The 20,643-nt window shown below is 33.8% G+C and overlaps 7 protein-coding genes and 1 non-coding gene across 9 annotated transcripts; 2 read left to right on the forward strand and 6 right to left on the reverse strand.

Annotated features, from left to right (window-relative positions):
- On the forward strand, positions 251-2,900 carry LOC104770125 (anthranilate phosphoribosyltransferase, chloroplastic). Of its 2 annotated transcripts, none has more exons than XM_010494489.2 (9): positions 251-562; positions 696-801; positions 1,126-1,269; positions 1,359-1,520; positions 1,647-1,919; positions 2,006-2,096; positions 2,180-2,239; positions 2,358-2,476; positions 2,585-2,900. In XM_010494489.2, exons 1-9 carry the CDS (start codon positions 342-344, stop codon positions 2,738-2,740), a joined length of 1,332 nt encoding a protein of 443 aa, XP_010492791.1. In that variant the 5' UTR covers positions 251-341; the 3' UTR covers positions 2,741-2,900. The 2 variants fall into 2 exon arrangements, with proteins under 2 accessions (XP_010492791.1, XP_010492792.1); XM_010494490.2 differs by having other exon boundaries at positions 699-801.
- Positions 3,034-4,143, reverse strand: LOC104772331 (B3 domain-containing protein At5g18000-like). The gene is made up of 3 exons (XM_019242541.1): positions 3,852-4,143; positions 3,459-3,754; positions 3,034-3,368 (listed from the first exon to the last, which is right to left on the reverse strand). The coding sequence occupies exons 1-3, from the start codon at positions 4,141-4,143 to the stop codon at positions 3,132-3,134; spliced, it is 825 nt and encodes a 274-aa protein (XP_019098086.1). The 3' UTR covers positions 3,034-3,131.
- On the reverse strand, positions 5,644-5,715 carry TRNAW-CCA. Its single transcript has one exon. It is a non-coding gene; the product is annotated as a tRNA-Trp (tRNA).
- On the reverse strand, positions 5,811-6,552 carry LOC109131450 (auxin-responsive protein SAUR21-like). Its single transcript, XM_019242542.1, has one exon. It carries the CDS (start codon positions 6,264-6,266, stop codon positions 5,994-5,996), a length of 273 nt encoding a protein of 90 aa, XP_019098087.1. The 5' UTR covers positions 6,267-6,552; the 3' UTR covers positions 5,811-5,993.
- On the forward strand, positions 6,883-7,623 carry LOC104770126 (auxin-responsive protein SAUR21-like). The gene has a single exon (XM_010494491.1). The coding sequence runs from the start codon at positions 6,932-6,934 to the stop codon at positions 7,388-7,390; it is 459 nt and encodes a 152-aa protein (XP_010492793.1). The 5' UTR covers positions 6,883-6,931; the 3' UTR covers positions 7,391-7,623.
- LOC104772332 (putative F-box protein At1g50870) lies at positions 7,789-8,988 on the reverse strand. The gene has a single exon (XM_010496962.1). The coding sequence runs from the start codon at positions 8,986-8,988 to the stop codon at positions 7,789-7,791; it is 1,200 nt and encodes a 399-aa protein (XP_010495264.1).
- Positions 9,756-10,913, reverse strand: LOC104772333 (putative F-box protein At1g50870). Its single transcript, XM_010496963.1, has one exon. The coding sequence runs from the start codon at positions 10,911-10,913 to the stop codon at positions 9,756-9,758; it is 1,158 nt and encodes a 385-aa protein (XP_010495265.1).
- On the reverse strand, positions 17,133-18,407 carry LOC104772334 (putative F-box protein At1g50870). The gene has a single exon (XM_010496964.1). It carries the CDS (start codon positions 18,405-18,407, stop codon positions 17,133-17,135), a length of 1,275 nt encoding a protein of 424 aa, XP_010495266.1.

Consider the following 20,643-nt stretch of genomic DNA (forward strand, 5'->3'; position numbering starts at 1 on the left):
CTATTTTACACTTTCAAATCCATACAAATCCATTTAAAACATAATGTGGATTTTGAAATCCAAAAACAAATCATTAAATGAATAAGATGGGATTTAAACAAGTATTTGTAAATCATAAAACCAATAACACATAATTTTGATAATTATTTTAAAATCAATGATTGAATAACACATGATTTTTGGTTAGATTTCTAAATCCATTAAAATCATAGAACCAATAACCCCTCTTGGTTTAAAGGCACTACCGCACTAGACACGAGGAAAGATCATCTATTTTAGAAATCTCTTCCTCGTTCATTTTTTTTTTGTCGAGTTTGTGTGTTAAGCAAACGAATCGAGAGATGGTTTTGGCGGTGGCGGCTACGAGCTCCATTGTTTCCGGCATCAAGCTTTCAGGGATCTTAAATTCGTTCAACGCCGTACATGATATGTCCATTACTAGTTGCGGAAAAACCAACCTGACCGGAGTTAGAATTTACTCGGCATTGAATCGCCGACGACTCTCATCGACCGGAGCTGTGTCCCCAATTCGTGGGCACGCCCAATCTTTCTTTAGTCGCAGGTAAAAGTCTCGATTTTTTTCGGTTTAGGTGTCTTTTAAAAACACGTCCTTTGAAATTTTTTGTGTGGGTTATTTTGATTTGAATCTAAGAAATCTAATTGTGCGGTGCTCTTGATACCGTGAATTGCTGCAGCAGCTCTTTCTCTTGCTCTCAGAATCTCAATGGCTTTACTGCACCTGAAGCTCTGCCAACTGCTTGTGAAAATGCTAGCCCTTCTTCCATCAAATCTTTCAACCAGGTGATTTTTCAATTTGAGTTTGTGGTTCTATCAAATGTTCCCGAGTCTTCTTAATAAATCTACTAGTTAACGTCTGTATCTGTTTTCTGAGTTGGATTGAGTTATTATTTGCTTCATGCTGACTAAACATGTTTGGTCATGTCTGTGTGTTCTTCAAATTTCATTGTTTTGTATGGCTTGATGGTATTATGGACTTGATTATTAATAGGTTTAAAAGAATTGTAGTTTTATTGAGCTTCCAACAGCTTTTGAAGACAGAGATTTAGATAAGAAGATTACTATGTTCTCATTATGTGTTTGCTCTGTTTTATGATTATTTCTCAGTTGATTGAAACTTTGATTGATCGAGTGGATCTCTCTGAAGATGAGGCGGAATCATCTCTCGAGTTTTTGCTGAGCGAGGCAAACGAGGTCTTGATTAGTGCCTTCCTAGTTCTGCTGAGAGCTAAAGGAGAGACATTTGAGGAAGTAAGTATCAATTAAGTCAATCTAAGGCATATGATACATACTTCACTTTAGTAAAACATCTACCATTTATATAATCCGGTGTTTGGTAGGTTGTGGGGTTGGCTAGGGCAATGATGAAACATGCCAGGAAAGTTGAAGGACTAGTTGATGCTGTCGACATAGTTGGAACAGGTGGTGATGGAGCAAACACAGTCAATATATCAACTGGATCTTCAATACTTGCTGCAGCTTGTGGTGCAAAAGTAGCAAAGGTATAACGAGTGAGAAAATCCTTAATAGAAATGATTTGAGTTTAGCATGCGAATATTTGCATTAACAACGATAAATGATCTCTCATCTGTTCTTTGGTCATGTAATTATGGATATTTATTTTGCAGCAAGGGAACCGTTCGAGTTCTTCTGCATGTGGAAGTGCTGATGTACTAGAGGCACTAGGAGTGAAGCTGGACTTGGGACCAGAGGGCATTAAAAGATGTGTTGACGAATCCGGGATTGGTTTTATGATGTCACCTATGTATCATCCAGCTATGAAGATTGTGGGTCCTGTCCGGAAGAAGCTTAAAACAAAAACCGTTTTTAACATATTGGGACCTATGCTTAACCCTGCTAGAGTCTCTTATGCTGTCGTTGGTGTATACCACAAAAATCTGGTACGTTTACTTACTGTTGAAAATAGCTAGTTCATCAATAAAAAAAGAGACATTTAAAATTTACTGTTGCTTGTGTGGTTTCATAGGTTGTTAAGATGGCAAAGGCGCTGCAGCGATTTGGAATGAAAAGAGCACTGGTGGTTCACTCATATGGTCTAGACGAAATGAGTCCATTAGGTAAGATTATCCCTTCCCGAAATTGATGACTTTGATTATCCTACGATTACTAACTAATCATGGCTTAACAAAAAAAAAAACAGGAGGAGGGTTAGTTTATGATGTAACGCCGGAAAAGATCGAAGAATTCTCATTCGATCCATGTAAAAATTTCTCTTTCAACTGTCTTACCTTTTCTATTCCCTCTCTAAAATGAAGATTGCAGAAGCAACTTGGTAAAATGGGAGAGTTATTTATTTCAAAGCTCGTCTCTTTTGACAGTGGACTTTGGTATTCCTCGTTGTACACTTGAGGATTTGCGAGGTGGAGGTCCAGACTATAATGCGGATGTGTTAAGACGTGTGCTTTCAGGAGAACGTGGAGCAATTGCCGATTCATTGGTATATATTGTTTTGCAGATTCAAACATTCTCTTTCTCCCTGAAAACTTTCCTGCTTTTTTCTTGAACTTCTGTAATTTCTTCATCTTTTGTCACAATCTTGTTTCAGATCCTAAACGCAGCTGCAGCTCTTCTGGTTAGCAACCGAGTTCAAACATTAGCTGAAGGAGTAACCTTGGCACGTGAAGTACAATCATCTGGGAAAGCTATCAAGACGCTTGATTCATGGATAAACATCTCGAACTTAGCTCATAAATCTCAGTGACCAGAGAGGCTTATGCATTGTTTTTAATGGAACAGATCACCCTTGCAATTGTAGATGAAAATCAATGCTCTGTGCCAAAGTAAGACGCTGGAATCATTTGTAACTTTAGTTTCTTTTTCAAGCAATAAAGAGCAGAGACCACAGAGAGATAGATACGTTATCATCATGTAAACATAACAACAATAATATTTAGTACAATAAATGAATCAGTTTTACTCAAACTGAGATCAGATTTATCAATGGATACAAGATCACACTTAAGCAGTAAGTAGATAGAACACAATTATAAAATTAATCCTAACATTGAACCACAGACCATAATGTTGCTCTAAACACAAGTTCTTCACTCAGTCTCCAACTACACCTCACACATCATCAATCATCAGGGAGTCTATTCTTTGGAGACTTTGACACACATCTCGGTTGGTTCGATGAGCTTGAACGTGCAAACATCTCCGACCTCTAAGCCTAATTCTTTGGCGAAACGACTCCATCCAGCAGAGAATCTTGACTGCACATCAGTGACAAAATACGTAACCTCCCATGACTTCTTTCCCCTCGGATGATGAATCTTGAACACCTTTGTCTCATTTGGCATATGCATGTCCGCAAACTTCTTCGGGATCCCCTAAATCACAGTTTTGTATTAGATTAGTTCACATATATAAATACAACCATTTTTGACAGTGTGAAACTGGTTTTGTCTTGCTTATCTTACCAAGAACAGGAGGTGTGATTTCTTGATGGTGATCTTGAATTCTGGAACACGAGATGAGGTGCCGGCTTCAGAATCATTAGAAACAGTATCCACCTTCCTGTTCTTACGCTTCTTGGATTTGGTGGTTTCCTTGGTTTCCCTTTTTCTCAAGTTAAGCTCCTGTTTCTGCTTCGATCTCCCACTTGTAGATTCAGCCGTTTTGAGAACAGGATGGCCTGATTCAGAACAAGACTCTGTCTCTACTTCTTTCTTCACATCTATGAAGATGCTCTTCCTCTCTTCTCTCTTGTTCCGACCTGTATTCATCAAAATCAACCACAAAATGAATGAACGACTGTCTTCTTCTTCTTCTTTGTAAACATTTAAAAAGCAATCACATAGATGAAGACTTACCGGAACTAGAAGTAATGGTAGAAGATTGTCTTGGTCTAAGCATCTCCTTACCATTTGACTCGTAGATGTTTACACTGAAGCACATATTTGCCTCATGAGTGAAGGTAAGATACTCATTTTCACCCAAACCATTGTCATTCACAAACTGGTTCCATCCACGATCTTCCATGTAGTGAAAAAATGGGTTCTTGGAGATTTTGACTTGCCATGAGCATCCCCACGGCACTGTTAAGACCATCTTAAACGACAAAGACTTCTCGGAGATGCTTCTTATTAAATGATGAGGAATCATTCTCTTCAGAGGGAAAACAACAAAATCAAGAAATATCAACCCACCTCTATATTTGCCTTTTAATTCTATTTTAGATTAAAATTTACTTCAACCCATCTTTATTTCTACTTCTATAATAGATATCTATATTTTTTCCTCTATATATAAAGGAACTCTATTTTTTCCTCTATAATAGAGTTGAACTTTTTTTATTTATAAAGTGGTTCTTGAACTTTTAACACTTTTATATTTATGATCAAAATAAATAAAATATATATTTAAATAGTTTAATAATAATTTAATGAAGTGGAGGTTTTGTATTTAAATAATATTTATGAATGTTAAAAATTTAAATAATATCATAATTTTATGAAAGTTTCACAAATACTAAAATAAATGGGTTAATTTGTAACTTTTATAAGTAGAAGGTATTAATAGTTAAATAAAAAAGGAATCTCTACGGAATATTCTTTTTTAGAGAAAAAAATAGAAGTATCCATTGGAGCAAAAGTCACCTCTATTAGGGCATCTCCAACCCACCTCTATATTTGCTTTTTAACTCTATTTTAGAGTAAAATCTACTTCAACCCATCTCTATTTCTACCTCTATAATAGAGATCTCTATTTTTTCCTCTATATATAGAGAAACTCTATTTTTTCCTCTATAATAGAGTTGAACTTTTTTATTTATAAAATGGTCCTTGAACTTTTAACACTTTTATATTTATGATCAAAATAAATAAATTATATATTTAATGGTCCTTAAACTTTTAACACTTTTATTATTTTATATGATGCAATGTATTTCTTTTAATAAATGTGATATTTAAATAATATTTATGAATGTTAAAAATTTAAATAATATCATAATTTTGTGAAAGTTTTTCAAATACTAAAATAAATGAGTTAGTTTACAACTTTTATAAGTAAAATGTATTAATAGTAAAGTAAAAAAGGAATCTCTACAGAATATTCTTTTTAAGAGGAAAAAATAGAGGTATCCATTGGAGCAAAAGTCACCTCTATTATAGAGTTCCCCTATTTTAGAGGTAAAAATAGGGAAAACCATTGGAGATGGTCTTATAGAGTTCCTCTATTTTTAGAGGTAAAAATAGAGAAAACCATTGGAGATGGTCTTTGTCATATGTATACGTAATATTTGGCTCGATCTAGTTCAGAAGACTGTGGATATTTTGTAAATGTACTTTGAGCAAGCAAATAATAAAATTCAACATTTGTTAGAAGCAGAGCAAATCATTAATACTAAAAGTTTGAATACTCTCTGTTTATATTAAGGTAAATAGATATATGTATACCATATATCTCTATAAATTTAAGAAATTGTAAAAGTATTGTTGTGAAAAAAATATTTCTATATATGGGTTAGAAACTTAGAATAAGGAAGAAAACCGAATCAAACCGGATATGAAAATCTCGGTTAAGAGTAATAAGAATCCTTAACCAGGGGCAATGCAGCGAAGGCAATTAACAAAAAAAAATCCGGATTAAAGTTCGGGGGATTGAACCCGACGTGAATCGAACACGCAACCTTCTGATCTGGAGTCAGACGCGCTACCATTGCGCCACGGATCCGGATGCTTAATACTCAACTTAGTCGCATTTATTCATAATCAGTTATACTGAAAATAGATCTTCAATTGGTTTGGTGTTTTGTCTTTCTTTTTCAATGATCGATCCAAAATGTATTGCAATGTATCGTGTCTTTCGCATAAAAATGGCATTTACACAATCACACTCTAAACTTTTAGAACAACTCTTTCAAGAAGAAAGAGCAAAAATACTCAGCTCAGCTATTTACAATTAGCAAGTCTATTTCTAAACTAGGAAGAACAAAAAATGTAGGATCATCATCAATGGAGACGAGAAGTCACATTGATGAAGGTATCTTCCGGACAAGGAATCGTTAAGCTACCCATCGGATGGTTGAACCCAAACTCTTCCTCGGATTTACTGAGCAGAGCTTGAAACGAAGGCTGGCTCAAATATGAGATTGGCACCAAATATCTCTTCTTCTGGCTCTCCCCTACGTACACCGCAAGAAACCCTTTTGGTGCTGCCGAAGCTGCTACGGTGGAACGGCTTAGAATCTTCTTTGCTCCCAACAGACTTCTCACCAAGGCCATTGCTATTTCTTCTGGTCTGAAAAGTTTGAAATCTTTTTAAAGCTTTTGAACTGAAGATGTATGAAAAGATTCAAGTTATTGGATTGCTTGTTTGGTTGATGATGATAGAAAGAATGAGTTAAGTGTGTATATATAGAAAGATCAACGAAAGGAGTAGCAACTTCTCTGAAAAATCATTGAAACTTGTGGTTTACAAATGTGGGACAGACTAGAACAGAGTACCACATGGTTCTGTCTTTACAATCTGGAAAAGATGAATTAATGCAATTTGTCTACTTGGATAATCTCCATATGAAATTCACAAGGGCTTGTTTTCTCAATGTTTCTGAGATAAGACGTGCCCTATATATATTTTTAAGAGTTAAAGAGAAGCAAGTTCTGTGATGATTAGGTGGCTGGTTCTTTGTCCTATAGTACTCTACTCTTAATGGATTTAATTGAAAGTTGAAGTGGGGACCTGATGTTGTTTAACAACATAACAACAAGTCTCTGTCACTGTTTAAGTTGTTCTTATGATATACACACATGACAAGACTGAATATCTCATATCTTCACTTAATTTATTATACAGACTTGGAGAAAACAATCACTTATGAGTTGTGAAGTGAAGATAATGCTCATTAGCGTGCGTTTCTTGTCATCTATCATACTTAAAAAACAGAACCATGTTCTCTGTTCTAGTCTGTCCGACACTTCAGGATCACAAGTTTCAAGGATATTTCAGAGAGGTTACAACTTCTTTCTATATATACACACACTTAACTCATCATTTCTATCATCAACCAACAACTTGTATATCTTCAGAAGCTTCGAAAGAATTCAAACTTTCAGACAAAGAAATTGAAATGGCTTTGGTGAGAAGTCTATTGGGAGCAAAGAAGATTCTAAGCCGCTCCACCAGAGCAGCCTCAGCGACGGCGGCACCAAAAGGGTTTCTTGCAGTGTACGTTGGAGAGAGCCAAAAGAAGAGATATTTGGTGCCAATCTCATACCTAAACCAGCCTTCATTTCAAGCTCTGCTCAGTAAATCCGAGGAAGAGTTTGGATTCGACCATCCGATGGGTGGTTTAACGATTCCTTGTCCTGAAGATACCTTCATCAATGTGACTTCTCGGCTCCAATGATGATATTTAAAAGATAAACTAATGTATAATATAGGTTAGCTTACAAAACTCAAATGTGAAAACCAAATTTTGTGTACGAAACAATGATGTCAATATGAATCACAGATGGTCATTTGACAAAAACTTCATCTTGCTGTTGTATATAAACAAAGTCTGCGGCGAGAAATTAAGTTGTGAGAGCTAGCGTATATATGTTTTTGCATCCGGTAGACAAAAACCATTTTATACCTTCACTAAGATTCTTATCTTCTCTCTATTTAACCTAAGATTACCAACCATCGATCTCAGTGATCTTATTCCACTATCTGATTTTTCAATTTTTGTTTTTGTTTTGGTTATAGAAACTTGAAAACATAAGGGAAAACAAACGAAAACATTGAGCGATGAAAGGCGCTGAGTTACAAAGACATGAGACTCTCGATATGATTTGGGAAAACATCTATGCTGTATATACTGAATTTATCAAGTCCATAACGGCATCTAAAGTCATCACCCACAATTCCTTCAAACAAAGCTTCTCTAATACTGTTACTCCTCAGATCGAAATACAGAATATAAAACGACTTAGATAATGACCATCGTGTAAAGATAAGCTCACCGGCATCACTAACACCACTGAAAGATAGGTTATTCCCCCGTAATGGGTCGTCTATCTCAGAAAGAGGTAAAACGAATATTTTATGCTTCCATATGTGTCTATCTCCATCTTTCAAAATCCAAAGATTAATAGAAGATAAACTTGCAACCTTAACTATGGCTACCCTTCCCTTATAAGGTATCATATGAATTTGCAACCTAGAATAAAAATCTGGGAGTTTTATCGAAGTGAACTTTTCAGATCTAACATCAAAGCTCATTATACGGCGTTCACCACCATCACCAATACGAAGATAGGCATCATAATAGAGAATTCCATTAATGCATTGCCCATGATGATCTCCAATAGGAGAATGTAAAGGAAAATTACCTTTGGATATTACTCTCCATGATTCTTGAGCTCCCAATGTAAGAACCCTAGGCTGTTCGGAATCTTGTTTAGATACGCACAGTACTTTGTGTTTATCCTCCAATGGATCGTATCCTAAATAAGACATAACGTAACTCCCTTTATCTATGTTTGTGTTTGTTGTGGGGCTTGGCAAGGTTGTAAAGCGTCTCATGGTTGGATTCCAAATCACTGATCCTTTTATTCCTTTTATTAAAACCAAGCCATGGACAGATTCCGAATGATTCCAGAACCAAGAGTCTTCGTTTGTCATCTGATAAATGTAGGCCGGAGGATAAGACCCGTCAGGATTCTGGTGTTGAGGAAACGAGAAAACGAATCGCTTTAGGTTTTTTGAGAAGGTGACGAGAAGACTCGGTGGCAGAGCCGAGCGCCGTGTCGCGAACAATTTGGTAAAACTTGGTAATGTGGTGAAGGAAGACCAGAGTTTTGACACGCAGAGAGATCTAGCAATCGACTTCGGAGGAAGTCTTGAGAGTATATCTAAGGCTAGATCAAAAGGAATCGAGTCTCGTTGACATCTATCATCATCTCCATCATTATCATGTGTTGCTCTCTCCATCTTTGTTCTGTTCTCCTCTTGCTCATCCATGGTCGCTTTGCCCAATTGTTTAAAGAGTTAAAACCCTAATTTTGTCAACCCTAATTGTTCTTTTGTTTAAAACCCTAAGTCTTTCTTACATTTTTATAGTCCCCTTTGTATTTTATAATAAAAATTAAAAAACGTATTCTTTTACTAAAAAATTGAAAAAAAATTGTGGAAAACTATATACATATTCCATATTTGTTTTAAGGGTGTCGTACGCTGCAAGAAACCCTTTAGGCATCCCTGAGTGAATTTAAAAACCTCTCTGAAATCTTTCGAATCTCTTGGTATGTAAGAGTGAGACAACATAAGAAGAGTGTTTTACGTGGTTATGTCATCCAGATGCTAACGTGATAAATGAATGTACATCCAAAAAGAAGAGCAACCATAAGCTAATTAAACGAGACTTCATGATCAGGGTTTGTTTATGATCGTTGGCTACATATGCGTATGGTAGTTGGTTGTGATTCTCTGGTTGCCTTTGTCCTGATCTTCAATATGAAGAAAGAAAAGTGGCGCACTTGAGAAATGCTAGAAACAGACCGTACCAGCCTCGGATATTAAGGACTTATATATGCAATGGTGGTCTGTAGCATCCGCATGGTTATATATATAACATGTTGTGATAGTAAAACCAAAAAAAAAAGAACATGTTGGGATGGATTCAACTTAATAAATTTCACTAGAAAAATCAAAGACATAAGTCATGTCGTTGAAAGGAAAAACAAAGAAAGTGCAAAATTTGCAACAAAGACACGAAGGGCACTACTAATTTACAACAAAGACACGAAGTTCTCCATGTGATTTGGGAACACATCAAAGTCGAATGTACTGCTGTACTTACTGTTGTAGTCACCAAGTCCATAACGGCATCCGAATTTATTACCAAAAATTCCTTCAAACAAGGCTTCTCTAATAGTGTTTCTCCTTGGCTCGAAATATAAAACATTAAACGAGTCTGTCAATTCCATTGGTGTAAAAACAAGCTCACCAGCATCGCTAACACCCTTTAAATTTAGGCTACAACTACTCCTCCATCCTCTCCTAGGAGGTAAGGTAAAGCTTTTACACGTCCATTCGTGTCCATCTGCATCTTCCAAAACCCATAGCTTAACAGATATATTCGGGGAATATCCAGTATCAACTAAGGCTAACCTTCCTTCCTCATAAGGTATTATCATAGAAGAACTTGAAGGTGAATAACCCTCTGGATAATTTATAGGATTGAACTTTTCAGATCCGACATGAAAGCTCATTATACAGCATTCACCACCAATACCTAAAAAGGCTCTATAATAGATAACTCCATCAATGCAACCATAATATCCAGTACAAAAATGTATAGGGGAACCTTTGGGTATGAATCTCCATGATTCTTGAGCTCCCAATGTAAGAATCCCATGCTGTTGTTGTGAACTTACGAGCAGAACTTTGTATTTACCCTCCAATGGATCGTATCCTAAAAAAAACTGTCCCCGTATATTGAGTGTTCTTGTGGCGCATGGAAAGTGTAAAACCTGTCCCGTGGTTGGGTTCCAAATCTCGTTTCTTTTGAAAAGAATAAAGCCCTGGATGGATGCTGATGATTTATAACAGTTCTTCCGTCTCCAAGTGTTTGCGTTTTGTATCTCATAACTGTATACCGGAGAATAAGACCCGTCAGTATTCTCGTGGTGAGGCAAAGAGAAAACGAATCGCCTTTTCTTTTTGAAGAAGGTGAGCAGAAGACGACGTGGCCGACTCGCGAATGAGCTGATAAAACTTGGAAGCGTAGTGAAGGAAGACAAGAGCTTTGATACGCAGAGAAACCTCACAATAGATTTTGCAGGAAGTCTTGAGAGTATCTCCAAGATTAGATCGAGTGGAATCGGGTCTGGTTGAGATCTGTACTCTTCCTCTTCTTCTTCTTCATCATGTGTTGCTCTCTCCATCTTTGTTCTATTCTCCTCTTGCTCAGGTCGCTTTGCCCAATTGTTCAAAAGTTAAAAACCCTAATTTTGTCAACCCTAATTGTTTTTCCCTTGTTTTAAACCCGAACTCTTTTTTATTACAGTTTTAGTCCCCTTTAATTTGTATCCTACTATATTAACTAGGTATCGTGCCCCCGCGATCGCGGGGAGCTTATTTTAATAAAATAGTTATTACAAATTTTTTTAATTATTTATTTTTATTAAGATAATTAATAATAATGTCAAAAAGTAGAAACTTTTGAAATTTTCTTCATAGATTAATTGAGAAATATTCTTAAAAACAATGTTACCTTCACATGTAATTAAATAAATAATAATTAATGCTATAGACATATGATTAAAAAAATCTTTACGATTAATTAAATAATGATTAATACTATAAACATATGATAGATAATTGCATTTTTTAAATAAAATTTGATGTACTCAAATCCACATATCTAAAAAAAGAACATAAAGAAGAGTTGTAATGAAAATATGACATTTTATAAAAGAAAATGTTAGCCGGTTATAGTTAAATATAAACAATCAAAACAGAAATATACGATAAAAAAAAAACAAACCAAAAATTGCAGTTGTTAGACAAATAACTTTAATTTAATTAAATGACAACAAAATTTTTTTTAATTATATTTTAGTATCATAGACACAACTATAAATATCAAATTTTCCAAAAGTTGCAAAGGATTCACGATAGAAATGGAAAGCTTTAATGGTTCATCAAATAAACTAAATTTATTGTGGTTTAATTAAAAAGGTTGTAATAATTCATTTAAATATATTTTTCTAATTAAAATCTAGTAAATAATAATTTATGAAGATTTTATCCAAGTGATGTGATCTTAAATATTAAATATAGCAAATGTTGCAATGATTCAATTAAATAGGTTAGAATAATTTAGTTTAATATATATTAATAAATAAAAATCATAGTTTATGAAGAATTATACTCAGATACTGAATATAATTAATAATTACTTCATCTGTCTCTAATAGATTGATGTTTTAATATTTTTCTTGTTTCTAAAAGATTGATGTTGCACACTAAGATACTAAATTATTTTTTTTACTTTTTATTTTTCTCCACATGACATGTTATCTAAGGTTTATATTTTCTCTTTCTACCAAAAAGTATTTATAAATTAACTTATACATAAAATTTAATTTTTTCTTAATATATGTGAAAAGGTCAAAACATCAATCTATTAGAGACATAGGGAGTACAATGATTCATAAAATAAATCAAAATTGCAATAGTTTTCTCACAGTGATGAGAAGTTATTTTTACATCATTGTTAAAATTATGTATGTTGATAAATAATTTATAGAGTAGAGAATAGACGTTAAAAATTGAATTTCAATTTATTTTGATTCATCATATTATGAAGAGAAATAAATTTTTAAAGAGACGCAACCGTAGAACTTTCTGTCAAAAAAAAAATAAATAAAATATTTGATGAAAAGGTATAACGAAAAGATGCAATTGTTATTTGCATTTATTCAGATTTATGAAAAAATAAATCTGTGTTGAATAGAAAATTTGAAAATTTCACAAAAGAAGAACTTATATATAGATGTTTAAAGATTTCTTAAAAAAGAACGAATATATAGATATCTAAAGATGTAAACATTTGAATAGACACAATTCTTTGTAAGAGACACACCTTTACATTTTGTAAAGAGACACAACCAAAGAAGTTTCTGTCTAAAAATAAATAAATAAAATATTTATAAAAATGTATAAAAGATGCAACTGTTCTTTGCATTTATTCAGATTCTATGAAAAATCATTGTTGAATAGAGACACAACTTTTTATTCAACAGATGCAACTTTTTTAAAAGACGCAACCATAGAATTTTTTGTCAATAAATAAAATATTTTATGAAAAAGTATAACGAAATAAATAATTTATAGAGTAGAGAATGATGTTGAAAATTGAATTTCAATTTATTTTGATTCATTATATTATGAAAAGACGTAAATTTTTAGTGAGACGCAACCGTAGAAGTTTCTGTCAAGAAATAAATAAATAAAATATTTGATGAAAATGTATAAGGAAAATATGCATCTGTTCTTTGCATTTATTCAGATTTATGAAAAAAAAATATATGTGTTGAATAGAAAGTTTAAAAATTTCACAAAAGAAGAACATATATAGATGTTTAAAGATTTCTTAAAAAAGAACGAATATATAGATATCTAAAGACGTAAACATTTGAATAGACACAATTCTTTGTAAGAGACACAATTTTACATTTAACAGACGCAATAAAGAGACACAACCAAAGAAGTTTCTGTCTAAAAATAAATAAATAAAATATTTATAAAAATGTAAATATCAACAGCTTTTAAATAGAAAGCATCTTTATTACCATAATGAAAAGTCAAATCCAAAAACTCACTATGTAATCCATCTAACTCTTGGAAAAACACTCTTGGTATTTTCATTAAACTTTTATATTTAAAATTAACTAAAAAATGTAAATTAGATTCATCATTCCAAAAATCTTTTGTTAAATTAAGAATTAGAAGAATTTCTTGACTTTTAAAAGAATGAATGTTAGAAAATAATTTAGAATGTAAAAACCGTCGAGATTGAAACTTTAGTTGATTTTGTGTCATGACCAAAAAAATGAAAACAGTTCAAATAGACAAATATATATATATAGATTTCAAAAGATACGAATGTTCCAATCAACACAACTTTACAGTGAACAGTTGTACCTTTTATAAATAACTGTTTTAATGATCCATCACGACTATTCAGAAAATAGTCAAAAGGTACAATTGAAAAAACACAACTGTTAATCGCATTTTTTCAATATTCAAAAGGTACGATTGAAAAGACACAACTGTTGGTCGTATTTTTTCAGATTGTTATTATTATATAGATTGAGAAGTACAAATATGAAGCTAACCTTAAAATATGTAAAAATTTACATTCAATTGCCATTAGAAAAATTAATTAAGATTAATTAATTAATTAAATAAATATAATTAATTAAAAAACGAAAATCCAGGACACATCAAATAAAATAAAATGTAGAAAAGTAAAAAAAAATCTATTAGAATCAAAACTAATTTTTATTTAAAAAACAAAATTTAACAGCTAAGATATTTCTCAAAACTTTGTATTTCTCAAAATAAATGGATAAATTAAAGAACAACAACAAAATAGCATTATATTAAAAAAACAAAACAATATACAGTATATGTATGTATGTATGTATTCACAAATTCAACAAAAATTTTGGTGGCCTCCCGTATATCTCGTCGTATGTAAAAGGTGAAGGCTTATTCAATTTTTTCACCTTTTCTCTTGTGCTTCCACGATTTGATTAGTTTTCTGTTTAATGTGTTTCTATTCCAAGTTTTTTTTTTTGCTTGGAATCCTATCAAGGTAGAGGCCAAGCAATGGAACAAACGTTAATTAGTTCCTTTTAAAAGAAAATTGGCTCATTACAACTGAACTATTAATGAAACTTGAAGTAATTAGAGACAAAAAAAACAGAAATTAAAGCATGAGAACTATTGTAAACACCTCTGGAATTTTTGCCATTCATATTCTTTCTCTTTTGTGGGACATGCAAGTCAAAGATAAAGTGATAGTTAAAAGCGTTTAAATTTATTCATAAAATAAACCTTGGAAAATTAGGCATGCCTTTTTACTCTGGAATTTGCCGCAACCTGGAGAGTTTTAAAAGTGAGTGAATCTCATATACATCAAAGTTCTCAGTAAATGAAACAAAAGTTAAATCAAAAAGTTCAGAACTTTAAGATGTAAACCTGACGGATAGGACCAGCCAGAAGATATTTCAAGTTCTTAGCAAGAAGACCAATCTCCGTCGATATCTCAGAGCAAAATCTTTTCCATAGGTATTCAAAAAACAAAGACAAATCAACTCAAATAATCTGAAGAAAAACAAAACCCAGGATTTAGAATTAGGAGAGAAACAAAATCAATGAACCTTGGAAGATTCACGACGAATGTAAAAGCGTCATCTTATTCTTGTTGATTTTGTTGTAATCTTCTTGACTTGTGACAATCAGTTCCATTTAAGTAGAGAGCAACGCAACAAATTGGGTCAACATCATCATTAATCAACCTCCAAAAAGAAACTCAATTTGCCAGAACCTTCTCTTTTTAATGGTGTTCATGTAACTTGATCTTTACAAAAATTCTTGATGTAAAGAACTATAGTTCTGCAAATTCAAAAACCCAATAGAGAAAACATTTGGATTTCCCTAATTAGATGTTCATACTGTCCATAATGAGTGGGGTAATCTCTTGAACCATCTCTATACTTTATTTCTTTTTTTATTTGATGATTTTGGTGTTTGAGTTTACTAAATTGTAATCAAAGGTTCTTTTGAAGTCTTGGCTTTATTTTATTTTCAATAATAAATCACAAAATGTATCAACATGATCCTGCAACCTGCACAATCAAGGCATTTCACTTATAACCATTTTTTTTCTTCACTTTCTCACATCTTAGAGAACTATATATTCTGTCCAAAAAAAAAAAAGAGAACTGTATCAAGGACAAAAAAATAATATAATCCAAAATGTACCAACTTAAACCTGCATAATAAAGAAGCTCATCGTTTTTTTAAGGGTGTCGTAAGCTGCAAGAAACCCTGTTGGCATCCCTGAGTGAATTTAAAAACCTCTCTGGAATCTTTCGAATCTTGGTATGTAAGAGTGAGACGCATAAGAAGAGTGTTTTACGTGGTTATGTCTCCTGATGCTAACGTGATAAATGAAATGTGTATCCAAAAAGAAGAGCAACCATAAGCTAAACGAGACTTCATGATCAGGTTTTGCTTATGATCGTTGGCTACATATGCGTATCAGCGTATTGTTCTTGGTTGTGATTCTCTGGTTGCGTTTTTCCTGATCTTCCATATAAGGAAAAGTGGCGCACTTGACAATAGTGGTCTGTAGCATCTGCATGGCATGTACAACGGTGGTATTTAAAGGGTTGGTAAGGGATGCTTTATGATAAAAATAAATCATAATACATAATAAAAGTTAAAATCGATTTTTATCTCATATGTGTCAGCTTTCGCTTGTGAAATTAACAAAAGAAAGAAAAAAAAAATTCCACCGAAGCTTTCGTTTTCTTCCTCTCTGATCTGCTGACCGGAGTTTCATCGCGGACGCCGAATTCTCACTCTCTTTGGTGCTGGTGACTTCGTTAGGTAGATCTTTGTGAAACCCATATGCATTAGGGACTACAAATCTTAATCGGATACACATATAGTTTAGTTAGATTCAGAAACCTCACAATCGATTTCAATTTTTTTTGTGTTTCAGATTTTCTTCTTCCTAAAAATGAAGGTTATTATACTATAATGCTTCTCTGCTACTCGTTCGCCTCCTCTTCTGGGGATACGACTATTCACACGAACAATCAGTAAGTTTTTCTATAGGTTAAGGGGTATTTTTTATTAGTTTGCCCAGGGACATGTAATATGTTTAAGCCGGCACTGGTTCCATTGACTGCTGAAGAAGACTATTCCTCAGCTGCTTTAGATGATTCATTCAGAGTAGTTTGTAAACAAGTTGACACGCCTTTCACTCTAGAATCTTCTCTATATACATGAGAATTGTGGTTTTCACCATCAGGCGCAATACTATCATCTGCAACAATAGACATGGTTTGTGGATCCTCCTGTCCAGAATGTGCTGATATATGTGCTGATATCTCAACCAGATCCGGATTGGCCAATGCATCTTCACGACAAGATGAGGGTGAGAGGTTACTGCATCTTGTGTGAAGATCTTTTGGAGTATCTAACATTAGAGTTCTATTTTCTAAACTGATTTCAGAAGTTGAAATATGTTTAAACTGTTTAGGAACCCAAAATTAGGATCTACCATTGGAACATGCCATTTTACAGTTTTTTAAAAAAGTTTTTAACTTATTTCCAAATATTAAAATTACAAACATGCTTAAAAATCTTTTTTTAGCATTCACTGCTCTATATAACATGTTTGTGATAGTAAAACCAAAAAAATAAAAATAAAAAACATGTTGGGATGGATTTAACTTAATAAATTTCACTAGAAAAATCAAAGACATAGAGAACTTTCATAAATTTGAAGTGTCGTTGAAAGGGAAAACAAAGAAAAAAGCATTAAAGAGAGAATTTGAGCGATGAAGGGCGCTACTTTACTACAAAGACATGAAGTTCTCCATGTGATTTGGGAACACATCCAAGTTGACAGTATTGCTGTACTTACCGTTGTCGTCACCAAGTCCATAACGGCATCCCAATACATCACCAAAAATTCCTTGAAACAAGGCTTCTTTAATAGTGTTTCTCCTTGGATCGAAATATAAAACATAAAACGAGGCTGTCAAAACCATTGGTGTAAAAACAAGCTCACCAGCATCGCTAACACCCTTTAATAATAGGTTATTACTACCCCTCCATCTTCTCGTAGCTAGAGGTAAGGTAAAGCTTGTATACGTCCATTCGTGTCCATCTGCATCTTCCAAAACCCATAGCCTAACAGATTTATTAAGGAAAAAATATGTAGTATCAACTAAGGCTAACTTTCCCTCCCCATAAGGTACTATCATATGAAAACCTGAAGATGAATAACCCTCTGGATATCTTATAGGATTGAACTTTTCAGATCCGACATGAAAGCTCATTATACAGCATTCACCACCAACACCTAAAAAGGCTCTATAATAGATAACTCCATCAATGCAACCATAACATCTATTACAAAAATGTATATGGGAACCTTTGGGTATGAATCTCCATGATTCTTGAGCTCCCAATGTAAGAATCCCATGCTGTTGTAAATTTACGACCAGGACTTTGTATTTACCATCCAATGGATCGTATCCTAAAACAGACTGTCCCCGTCTCTTGAGTTTTCTTGTGGGCTTTGGCAAGTGTAAAACCTGTCCCGTGGTTGGGTTCCAAATCACGTTTCTTTTGAAGAGAATAAAGCCCTGGACGGATGCTGATGGATAATAACATTTCGGCCGTCTCCAAGTGTTTGTATTTTGCAACTCATAACTGTAGACCGGAGAATAAGACTCGTCAGTATTCTCGTATTGAGGGAACGAGAAAACGAATCGCCTTTTCTTTTTGAAGAAGGTGAGCAGAAGACGACGTGGCCGACTCGCGAATGAGCTGATAAAACTTGGAAGCGTAGTGAAGGAAGACCAGAGTTTTGATACGCAGAGAAACCTCACAATCGATTTCGCAGGAAGTCTTGAGAGTATCTCCACGATTAGATCGAGTGGAATCGGGTCTGGTTGAGATCTGTACTCTTCTTCTTCTTCTTCTTCATGTGTTGCTCTCTGCTGGATTTCTCCCCTGTTCTCATCTTGTTCATCTATGGCAGCTTGCTCAACAATGCCCTGTATCAGCGAGGAAGATTGTGATGTTCCGTGAATCTCTCCCGTTTTCTCTTCCTCTGAATCCATGGCGGATCAATCTTCAAACCCTATGTTTTTATCCTTTGCTAGAAAGCCTAGAAATATATTATTAATTACCTTTAGATAAACCCAAAAGTATGTACTAACATTACAAATTAGGTCGAAATAGGGATTATTCCGGAACCGAAATAAGGCAATGGAAAAGGAAAAAAATGAACTGAACAATACTTGGGTTCACCCATAGGGCTGAACCTCTCCATTCACCCCTTTATAAAATAAGTAAATAAAATCTGTATATATTATTATAAAATTAAAAAATTTAAACCGCTCTTTAATAAACCCAAACCGACATATATAAAATCTAAACCCTAACCATCTCATTTGTGAACCCAAACCGATATATAATTTCGTTCTACTTGTAAAATCTAAACTCTAACCATCTCATTTGTGAACCCAAACCGACATATAATTTTGTTCTACTTGTAAAATCTAAACCCTAACCATCCCATTTGTGAATCCAAACCGACATATAATTTCATTCTAATTGTAAAATCTAAATCCTAACCACCTCATTTGTAAACCCAAACCGACATATAATTTCGTTTTAGTTGTAAAATCTAAACCCTAACCACTTCATTTGTAAACCCAAACCGACATATAATTTTATTCTAATTTTAAAAATCTAAACCAATCCAATATTTAAATTTCCTTAATTAAAAGTATACAGAATTTGTTTCCTTAATTTGATTTGCTTTTTAATTTAATTTTGATTTATTTTTTAAATGAAATATTAGATGGAAGGTTCTGATTGGCTGAGAGAAGAGGGGGTGAATGGAGAGGTTCACCCCTAGGGGTGAACCTAAGTATTTTTCAAAAAAATTTCGGATATTAACGTTCGGCTAATTGAACCCGACGTGAATCGATCACCATTGCGCCACGGATCCAGATGATTATTCCTCAACTTATAATTGTACTTATTCCGTTATTAGTAATCAATTATACTATAAACACCATTGTGTTTTACGTGGTTATGTCTCCAGATGCTAACGTAGGCATGTCAATTAGGGCCAAAGCCCGCGGGCTGGTCCGGTCCGGCCCTGAAAAATAGCGGGCTCGGACTTTAATATATATGTCCAGAAAAAATCGGGCTTTTCGGGTTCAGCCCGTTTGGGCTATAGGGTTTTTCAGATTTAGGATCGGGCTCGGACCAGCCCGAAAAGCCCTTTAATAAATATATTTGTACTTTTTTTCTTAACATATTTGTTTGATTGTAATATATGATTAATAATTTATTGTAATTAAAGTTTTAAACTCTAATCCTAGTTTTTATATTTACTTAATAACTATACTTAATACTTTAAAAAAATTTATCCATGATATTTTATATGAATTATATATTAGTTTATTTAGTTAAAGTATCGAAATTTTGTTTAGTCTTAATCTTTTTATTTTAAATTAAGTTGGTTGTAATGAATATAGATGAGTTATTAAATTTTTGATTGATTTTTTTATAGTACACCTTCAAACACTGTTTTTTAAGGCTTATAAGTTTGAATTTTTTATCAGTAAGATAAGCCCGAAAAAGCCCGAAAAGCCCTATAACCCTGTTAGGACCGGGCTCGAGCTTTGAAATATAGGCTCGGAAATATTTCGGGCCAGGCCGGGATCAAACATATGCGGGCTTTACGGGTTTCGGGCCGGGCCGAGCCAGGCCAGCCCGATTGACACCCCTATGCTAACGTGATAAATGAAATGTGTATCCAAAAAGAAGAGCAACCATAAGCTACACGAGACTTCATGATCAGGGTTTGCTTATGATCATTGAGTTTGTCCTGATCTTCAATATGAAGAAGGAAAAGTGGCGCATTCGACAAATGCTAGAAACAGACCGTACCAGTTTCGGATATATATGCAATAGTGGTCTGTAGCATCCGCTTGGTTATATAACACTAGATAATGACCCGTCCGATGTGCGGGTTTAAAATTTTGCAAAAGAAATTAAATTTAATAAAAATATATTAAAATCTATTGTATATTATTTATAAATTTGTTTTGCTATAATACACTGAATTATATCCACATACAAATCTTTTATGTATGTTACCATTAAAAGTGTATGTAACACCCGCAAACCAATTTTTGGTATTTTGGTAAGGGTGTCGATCGACACCTTCTCGTGAGGCATCGATCGACACCAATTGTGACCGGTTTGGTCGGTTCAATTTTATTTGTCCGGTTTGCGTGGTTGGTTTAGGGAATCCCTAAATCGTGTGTAAAAGGGGAA

Source organism: Camelina sativa, chromosome 20, assembly GCF_000633955.1.
Source record: "Camelina sativa cultivar DH55 chromosome 20, Cs, whole genome shotgun sequence".
Lineage (NCBI taxonomy): Eukaryota > Viridiplantae > Streptophyta > Magnoliopsida > Brassicales > Brassicaceae > Camelina > Camelina sativa.